Raw genomic sequence first — 9,353 nt, 5'->3', positions numbered from 1 at the left:
GGCAGAAAGCGACCCTTTTTGTCAGTACTTCCTCGTTAGTATAGTGGTAAGTATCCCCGCCTGTCACGCGGGAGACCGGGGTTCGATTCCCCGACGGGGAGATGCAGCTTTTTTCCCCTGTGTATTTCTTCAAAATCTTAATAGAAACCGAGATACATTTCCAGATGAAAATGTATATTTTACACGTTCACAGCAACATCCAGTAGGCTACCTAATTTACTATCTTTCAGTATTGATGTCAATAAACCTACAAATCCTATCTGATTCTATTCTTGCAAGGACCAGTACATCTTTCAGCCAGCCAGCTCTTTAAAAGTTTAAAGAGGAGTATCACCAATACCCTTTTAATTATTGCTTAAAAAAATAATGTAAGGAACTTACTGGGACGGTTTGAACTGGGGAACACATTCAAAAACGCTGAAATCTGACGGTGGACCAGATTTCAGCCTCGAATACAAAATACACACTCAGGTCTTTGCTGAAAGTTTTTCCCTTTGTCTGCTATGTTTGTTTTGTCTTGCTTTCCAGTATATCATTTAACCCCTTTGAAGTCAAAAAGGGTGGAGTTGGCCAAAAATTAGCAATTTACTGCTGCTGCTGCTGCTGCTGCTGCTTACTGTACTTACAGCATAGACCAGTGTTTCTTAATCTTGGCAGCTGGAAGATAGGATACAATACTTTATTGGCCAAGTGTGATTAGAGACACAAGGAATTTGTCTCCGGTGCATAAACTCTCAGTGTACAGACAAACAACAGAGTGATAAGTCTAAGATCATCAATCATAAGATACAAACAATTGATAACTCATAATACACCAATAGAAGAAGGTAGCATGAGATAAGAGGTGAGAAAGATGAGAAGATAAGATGAGAAGGATGAGAAGATGCCAAGAACCAGTGGAACAGAAGTTGCCTTCAAAAGTTGTGGGTGCTTCATCACTGGAGGTTTTTAAGAAGAAATTGGACAGCCACCTGTATGAAATGGTATAGAGTCATCTGCTTGAGCAGGAGGCTTGGACTAGAAGACTTCCAAGGTCCCTTCCAGCTCTATTCTGAATTAGTCATTTGGTGAGACTATTAATATTTTATAAAAAATAGGAAAGGGGGTTGGAAATGATATAGTGATGGATCTAACCCAATAACTCACAAGACAGAGTAGTATCTTCTAGGAATTCTTTTATTGCAGGCCTGGATTGTTCCTAGGCCCATTCCTCTAACAGCAACTGACCTTTTGTCCTTCTCTTGCAGGTACACATCTGGAACTGCTGGATGGCCTCATGGTGAGACCTCTTATACCCAGGGGGAGGAGTTAGAGGTAAGGTGGGATTGTGGGAATGATGGGATATGTGGTTATGTTAACCCTTGCAGGACTGTGAGGGGTTGTGGTGCGAATGGGTTAGACATTTAACTTGACAAAAACCCCTCTAAATGTCTAACTGATGGCAGATACAGGGTTTTTTACATACACACATATTAACATACATAAAATTACATGATTTACATATAGACACATATTTTTGACATGAGGCATGCGTGTTGTTTGTGAGGTAAAGTTTTGGTAAGTATATCTTCTGTTTGCTCTTCTGTGTCACAGTGTATAGTCTTAATAAATCCAATCTCTGAGAATTGTCTAATATGCTTACACTTAATGTCGATATGCCTTGATCGTTGACCAACGGCATCGGCCTTTGATATTTCAATGGCCGCTTTATTATCTTCATGAATAATTATTGGGTATGATGGTTCAGTCCAAATGTCACTGAGTAAGTCATCAAACCATATTAGGTTATTTGCGGCCTTAGACAAGCAGATGAATTCTGCTTTGGTGGTATTTATTTATTTATTTTATTAAATTTCTATACCGCCCTACTCCCGAAGGACTCAGGGCGGTGAACAGCCACAGGATAAAACACATAAATACAAAATTTTAAAATAGAATAAAAACGAATTAAATAATTTGGCTAAACAAATTTAAAATACCCCATAATTTAAAAACAAATTAAAATTTACATTTAAAAAGGGGAGAAGATTTAAGCCAGGCCAGCTTGATGAAATAAAAAAGTCTTAAGCGTGCGACGGAAGGTGTGCAGATCCGGGATCCTCTGTATCTCCGGGGGGAGCTTGTTCCAGATTGTAGGGGCCCCCACAGAGAAGGGTCTCCCCCTAGGGGCCACCAGTCGACATTGTTTGGCCGACGGCACCCGGAGGAGCCCCTCTCTATGGGAGCGTACTGGCCGGTGGGAGGCTATTGGTGGTAGCAGGCAGTCCCATAGATAACCAGGTCCTAAGCCATGGAGCGCTTTAAAGGTGATAACCAGAACCTTGAAGCACACTCGGAAGACCACCGGGAGCCAGTGCAGCTCACGCAGGAGAGGTATTACATGGGAACTCCAGGTCACTCCATAATCACCCACGCGGCCGCACTCTGCGCCAGTTGGAGCCTCCGAGTGCACCTCAAGGGGAGCCCCATGTAGAGAGTGTTACAATAGTCCAGACGAGAGGTGATGAGGGCATTAGTGACTGTGTGTAGAGAGTCCTGATCTAGAAAGGGACGCAACAGGCGGATCAGGCAAACCTGATGAAAAATCCTCCCAGTCACGGCCGTCATGTGCTCTTCTAAAGACAGCCGTGAATCCAGGTGGACGCCCAAGTTGCGAGCCCTTTCTGTGGGGGCCAATGATTTGCCTCCAATAGTCAGCGATGGCACCAGCTGACTATATCGGGGCATCAGAAACCACAGCCACTCAGTCTTGGATGGGTTGAGCCTGAGCCTGTTTCTCCCCATCCAGATCCGTACGGCCTCCAGACACCGGGACATCACTTCAAGGGCATCGTTGGGGTGGTCTGGGGTGGAGATGTACAGCTGGGTGTCGTCAGCATACTGATGGTACTTCACCCCGAAACCACGGATGATCTCGCCCAGCGGCTTTACATAAATGTTGAACAAAAGGGGTGAGAGGACCGATCCCTGCAGCACCCCACATATGAGGGGCCTCGGGGTCGACCTCTGCCCCCCTGTCAACACAGACTGCGACCGGTCGGAGAGAAAGGAGGAGAACCATTGTAGTATGGTGCCTCCCACCCACAACTCTTCCAACCGGTGTAGCATGATACCATGGTCGATGGTATCAAAAGCCGCTGAGAGATCTAACAGGACCAGGACAGAGGAGCAACCCCTGTCCCAAGCCCTCCAGAGATCATCAACCAATGCGACCAATGCCGTTTCCGTGCTGTACCCAGGCCTGAAACCTGACTGGAACAGATCCAGATACGACGTTTCATTCAGGTACTGAGGAAGCTGTCGCGCAACCACACTCTCAACAACCTTTGCCACAAAGCGAAGGTTGGAGACTGGACGATAGTTAGCCAATACTGCCAGGTCCAGGGAGGGCTTCTTGAGGAGAAGCTCCTCCTTCAAGGCAGCGGGGAAGGCACCCTCACCCAATGAAGCATTTATAATCCCCTGGAGCCAGCCTCGCGTCACCTCCCGGAAAGCCGGCACTAACCAGGAGGGACACGGGTCCAACAAACATGTGGTCGCGTTCAATCTACCCAGAATCCTGTCCACGTCATCTGGGGTCACAGGATCAAACTCATCCCAGATAACATTCTCAAGACCTGCCTCCGTCACCCTCGCTGGACCTACCCAATCGGAGTCCAGACCTTCCCGAATCTGAGTGATTTTGTCATGCAGATATTGAACAAAATCCTCGGCTCTTCCCTCCAAGGGGTCCTCCCGCGCTTCCTGGTGGAGCAGGGAGCGGGTCACCCTAAACAGGGCGGCCGGATGATTATCTGATGACACAATAAGAGCAGCAAAATGAGTACATTTTGCTGCTTTTATCGCCACTAGGTAATTCTTAATATGAGATCTTACCAGTGTCCGGTCCGATTCAGAAAGACTAGCCCTCCAAGTACTCTCTAGGCGTCTTTTCTGGCGCTTCATCTCCCTCAGCTCCTCGGTGAACCAAGGAGCCAGGTGAGATCGGCGCCGGGTCAGAGGCCACAAAGGCACGACTCGATCCAGAGCTCTAGCGGCCACCCTATCCCAGGCGGCCACTAGGTCTCCAGTCGAGGCGTGAACCAGATCCTCGGGGATTGGCCCAAGCTCCATCTGGAACCTATCAGGTTCCATCAGGCACCTGGGGCGGTACCATCTTATCGGTTCCGCCTCCCTACGGCGGGGTACCACGGTTCGAAGGTCAAGGCGAAGGAGAGAGTGATCCGACCATGACAAGGGCTTGGTGACTATGTCCCCTATCTCAAGATCACTCAACCACTGTCCAGAGACAAAAACCAAGTCCAGTGTGTTTCCCCCCATGTGCGTAGGGCCATGAATTAGCTGGGTCAGGTCCATATCCGTCATGGAAGCCATGAACTCCCGAGCCACCTCAGACACCTCACCCATGGACAGCAGGTTAAAATCACCCACGACCATAAGTCTGGGAGTATCAACCGCCACTGCGGCGATAACATTGAGTAACTCGGTCAGGGCTGCAGCCATGTGGCAGGGAGCCAGGTACGTGATCAGCAAACCCATCTGAACCCCATGGCCCCACTTCACAAGGAGGGACTCACAGCCGGCCATCTGAGGAACAATGGTCTCCCTCGGCCTAAGGCCTTCTCTAATAATAACCGCTACTCCCCCACACCTCCCCTGTGGTCTCGGCTGATGGAATGCGTGGAAGCCTGGTGGTTTCCTTGCAAATTAGTAGAGGTGGCTACTAATTTTTGTTTTCCTGTGTACCAATGTATAGGACTGTTGTTGAGGAAAAGTTCGTACCCAGAAGTGCTTTTCCTACTTTTGATATCTCCCGCCCAGTCAGCGTCCGCATAACAAGTTAACTTTGGTTTCGTTGATAGGTCTGGTTCAAGGCATAAATGGGCATTGATACTGTATTTTAGGTACCTGAGTAACCTTTTGATGGCATCCCAGTGTAGAGTTGTAGGCTTACTCGTGTCTGGATAGTAAGTTGACAGGTAAAGCGACGTCTGGTCTTGTCCAATTAGCTATGTACAGTAGTGACCCTATGGTAGACCTGTATAGTTTGTTATCAATGAAGGGTTCAGCTTCATTATACATATTTTTTAGAAAATCTGATTGCATGGAAGTCTCGCTGGGTTTTGCCTCTGACATATTACATTTTGATAATAGTTCTATGATTTTTCTTTTTGTGAGAGTCGGAAACCTTTGTCAATTTTGGTCACTTGAACCCCTAAGTATTTGTCTATTTTCCCTAGTGATTTTAATGAGAAATGATTCCTTAATTCAGCGGCAAACTTGTCACATTTGGTCTTTTGCTTCCCTATGTATAATATATCGTCCACGTAGACAAGGATACCTTCAAATTATTCATTTTCTCTCTCTATGAAGAAGCATTTATCTGCTGAAGTGGCGGTGAAGCCCATAGAGTTGAGGGCTTTGGCTAGACAATTGTACCACCTTTTACCTGACTGCTTGAGTCCATATAAGCTTTTATTCAGGAGCCATGTGTTGTTCTTTCCTTCATTGTATCCTGGTGGGGCTTTGACATAAATTTCCTTGTCCAATTCTGCATGGAGATATGCAGTTTGCACATCGAATTGAAATACCTCTAGTCCCAGGATGGTGGCTATTACTAGGGCACTCTTGATGCTCTCAGCTCTGACTGTGGGTGAGTAGGTGTCTGTGTAGTCCTCTGGGTACCTCTGGGTGAAGCATTGTGCGACTAGCCTTGCTTTGTACAGTACTTTGTTGTTTTCTAGGGTCTTGATCCTGAACACCCATTTGGTTCCTATTGGTTTTTTGTTTTCTGGTACTTGAGCTGGTGAGTATACTTGCAGGTCCCTGACATTCTCCATTTCTCTTTCCATGGCTTGTTTCCATTTTTCTTTCTCTTCCTGGGGAAGGTTGAATATCTCTTCATAGGAACTGGGTGTGATATTGTTTGTGTGTATAGACATGACATAATCCTCAAGTCTCTTTGGTATTTTGTTCCTACTCGCCCTGACTGGTCTGTCAGAAGGTGTGTCTGTTTCATGCAGGTACTCGGCTTCTTTGTCCGTGAGGCTATCCAAGTTCAAAGTGGGGTGCCCTTCCTTCCATTCCTCGGTCCTTAGTTTGTGGTGTTTGGGCTTGTGTGTTTTGATTTCCATTGCTTTTTCAGTGATCGGTTCCTCATCCTTTTGTTTACATGAGTGCGTATCCCCACCAAGAAAAATGTCGTTGGAATGAAGCCTTGACCAATTTGAATGTTCATGAAAGTCCGCAGATCTAGACACAATAAACTTGTTATTGCAATCCACGAACCTGAAACCTTTTGTTCCTGGTTCATACCCCATGAATCTTAGTCTTTTGGATATTTTTTCTCCTTTCTTTCTTAATCATCTGGGCATATGAACGTCCGCCGGGACACCAAATATATGCAGGTGAGCTAGGTTAGGTTTCCTCTTATACATTATCTCATATGGGGTTTTATTAATTGAATTTGACCACAATCTGTTCAATGTATAGTTGGAGTAAGGCAATGCTTCTGACCAGAATGATTGGCCCATCCCTGCGTCTTCTAGGACACATCTAATTATTGTTTGGAGTATGCCATTTTTACGTTCTACGACTCCATTTTGAAAAGGGGAAAAAGGTGAAGAAGTGAAATGTAATATGCCTCGTTCCCTTAGCCATTTTGTAAAATCTCTGGCCATGAACTCTGAACCTCTATCAGTCATTATCTGTTTGATTTTGGTGCCATGTTGTAATTCCACTCTTATAGAATTCTTTAAATTTTTGGAAAGCTTCATTTTTATGTCTGAGTGAATATACATAAGCATATCTACTATAATCGTCCACAATGGTTAGGAAAAATCTTTTTCTATACCTAATGGATGGCTTCAGTGGCCCTACCAGGTCCATGTGTACTAATTGAAAGGTAGAGTCAGTAGTCTGCTCTGATTTCTTAGGCCTCACTTTGACCTTAATTTTTGAGCACTTACAAACAGAACACTCCAAATAATTCTCACAATCTTTTACTTTTAAACCCTCCATACATTCCAACATTCTCTTAACAACTGGGAAACTGATATGTCCTAGCCTTCTATGGAGAAGATGAGCACAATTATCATGGATGGGCTTTCCCATAGATAGCGTATTTTTACCTGGTGACTTACAATTGGTTGCCCTCTGGTGTATCCCTCCTGTTTCCGTGTTTCCCTTTTTCTCATTAACGGTGCTTATGTTTACACTCCCTTTGTTATTCTCGTTAGGTGTAAAGTAAGGTAGACCATCGTGTATGGTTACCTACCCAACCTTTTTCCCTTGATTGGATAAGTATACTCTGCCTTCTTTGAACATTACTTCGGTGTCTGTGTCCTTTGTAAATTTTGTGGTAGCTAGCACGTTATATGGTATCTCTGGCACATATAACACCCCCTCTATTTCTCCTATTCCTGGGATACTCATACTTCCCTTTCCTATTACCTTGGCGATGCTTTGGTTGGCCACTCTGATCTCAAAATCTGTCTCTATGAGGGAAATGAATAAACTTGAGTTATGTGTGGTGTGGTTAGTGGCCCCCGAGTCTAAGAGCCACATATTATCACTTACTTCTTGTTTGGTATTTGGCTCTCCATATTTAAAACCATACATTGATCCTGGGTTGCTGTCCCGGGAGCTGTCCCTACATTCACTGTTTCGCCTGGGGTTGGGAGACCACCCACGCCCTCGTTCCCTAAAAGGTCTGTGGTTGGGTGATTGTCTCCCTCTGCGATCATTGTATCCTCTGTCCCTAATGTTTTAATCTTTAAAAATGTTTCCCTTTTTAAATGGTTCCCAGAACAGCAAGAAAAACATTCTGGGTTTGCCCTAACCTGGAACTCAACCCTCTTGGCAGGTCTTGGATCTCTCCTGGATATATGGTGGTCCCTCCTTAGGTTATCTTCTGCAATTAAGCGATTGGTGAGTGTGTCTAAAGACAAGTGTTCTATACTGAGGCTGTCTAGTTGTGTCACAAAGTTGTCCCAGCTATTGTCTAATGAATTTATGACTATGCTCATCATACTCTCCTCAGTGATTGCTTCCCCCCTTTGCAATAATTCAGCTCTGGTAGCATTAAGCTTCAACAGATGCTCGCTCATGGGAACCCCTGGCCTGAGCCTGGCAGAATGAAAATCCCTGGATATCCTTGTAGTGGTGGCTCTACTTCTACTGTAAAATAGGCTATAAAGTTTTTGCATGGCCTCGTGTACCATCATGTGATTACCTATGCTGGGGTACATAGTGAGTGAGATGCTGGTTAACAATATACAAAAAGCCCTGTGATGGATACAGTCAATTTCAAATGTCCAAGGTTTTTGGGTTGGTTTTGAAATTAGGAAAAGTATGTTTTCTTTCATAAACATTATTTGCAGTTGCTGACTCCATTCTAAAAGATTTCTCCCATCTACCTGTAATTTTGGAAAGTTAACAGGTAATGTTCCAGAATTATTTGGGTAATTACTTACTGAGGGCAGCTGTCCATGGTCTTGGATGTGAGTGAACTCACAATATGGTAGTGGGATGCTTGAGCTAATGTTAAAAAAACAGTCAGTCATTTTTTTTCCTTCTCTCCCTGTAGGTGAAGACTGAGCATGCGCAAAGCTCATTTCGCGCTGGAAGTCGTCGGGTGAGGAGCTCACGGCCGCGGCTCCTAGGCCTAGGCCTAGGCCTGCCAGGGGGAGGTTGGACTCACCCCTGGCGCATCTGGACTGCATGCTGGGCACCTGAAGCTGCTGCTGGTCGGCTGGATCCCCGGCGGGCATCGGCGGAAGGCGTGGAGGCATCGCGGTCGTTGAATGAGGACCTCCGAAGTCCGGCGGCTCGGCGGCGGTGGCGGCAGCTGCAGTAGGCTCCGATCCTTTTGTCCTTCTCTTGCAGGTACACATCTGGAACTGCTGGATGGCCTCGTGGTGAGACCTCTTATACCCAGGGGGAGGAGTTAGAGGTAAGGTGGGATTGTGGGAATGATGGGATATGTGGTTATGTTAACCCTTGCAGGACTGTGAGGGGTTGTGGTATGAATGGGTTAGACATTTAACTTGACAGGAAATGACACTTATGCTTGGTGCTTGTGTTTATTTATTTGTGGACAGAAATCCTTAAAATGCAGTGTTCGCTGCTTTGTGGTTTATTTGTTTAACTTATAGCCACACCTTTTGCCTAGAGTGGCTACAGAAAAAAAATCCAGCAGAATAAAACATTAAAACAATAAATATTAATACTAAAATTAACTTAAGAATCAACAAAGATGACAAGGAAGGGAGCACGATGCACACTAAGAGGAGGTGGGCCCCCAGGACAATATGTTAATCTTATACTTTTATACAATCCTCAGGGTATCTATC

General features: G+C 45.3%; 1 protein-coding gene and 1 non-coding gene across 2 annotated transcripts; one reads left to right on the top strand and one right to left on the bottom strand.

The window, feature by feature from the left end:
• The first annotated feature begins 29 nt into the window (after positions 1 to 29).
• Positions 30 to 101, top strand: TRNAD-GUC (transfer RNA aspartic acid (anticodon GUC)). The gene has a single exon. It is a non-coding gene; the product is annotated as a tRNA-Asp (tRNA).
• A 1,395-nt stretch (positions 102 to 1,496) lies between these two features.
• On the bottom strand, positions 1,497 to 8,792 carry LOC148112808 (uncharacterized). The gene is made up of 4 exons (XM_087873471.1): positions 8,702 to 8,792; positions 7,277 to 7,496; positions 3,441 to 4,699; positions 1,497 to 1,714 (listed from the first exon to the last, which is right to left on the bottom strand). The coding sequence occupies exons 1-4, from the start codon at positions 8,790 to 8,792 to the stop codon at positions 1,497 to 1,499; spliced, it is 1,788 nt and encodes a 595-aa protein (XP_087729597.1).
• Between the last annotated feature and the right edge of the window lie 561 nt (positions 8,793 to 9,353).

This window comes from Pantherophis guttatus, chromosome 7, assembly GCF_059756535.1.
Source record: "Pantherophis guttatus breed Tessera chromosome 7, ASM5975653v1, whole genome shotgun sequence".
NCBI classification, from domain to species: Eukaryota; Metazoa; Chordata; class Lepidosauria; order Squamata; family Colubridae; genus Pantherophis; species Pantherophis guttatus.
This window is presented reverse-complemented; position numbering and strand designations above follow the sequence as displayed.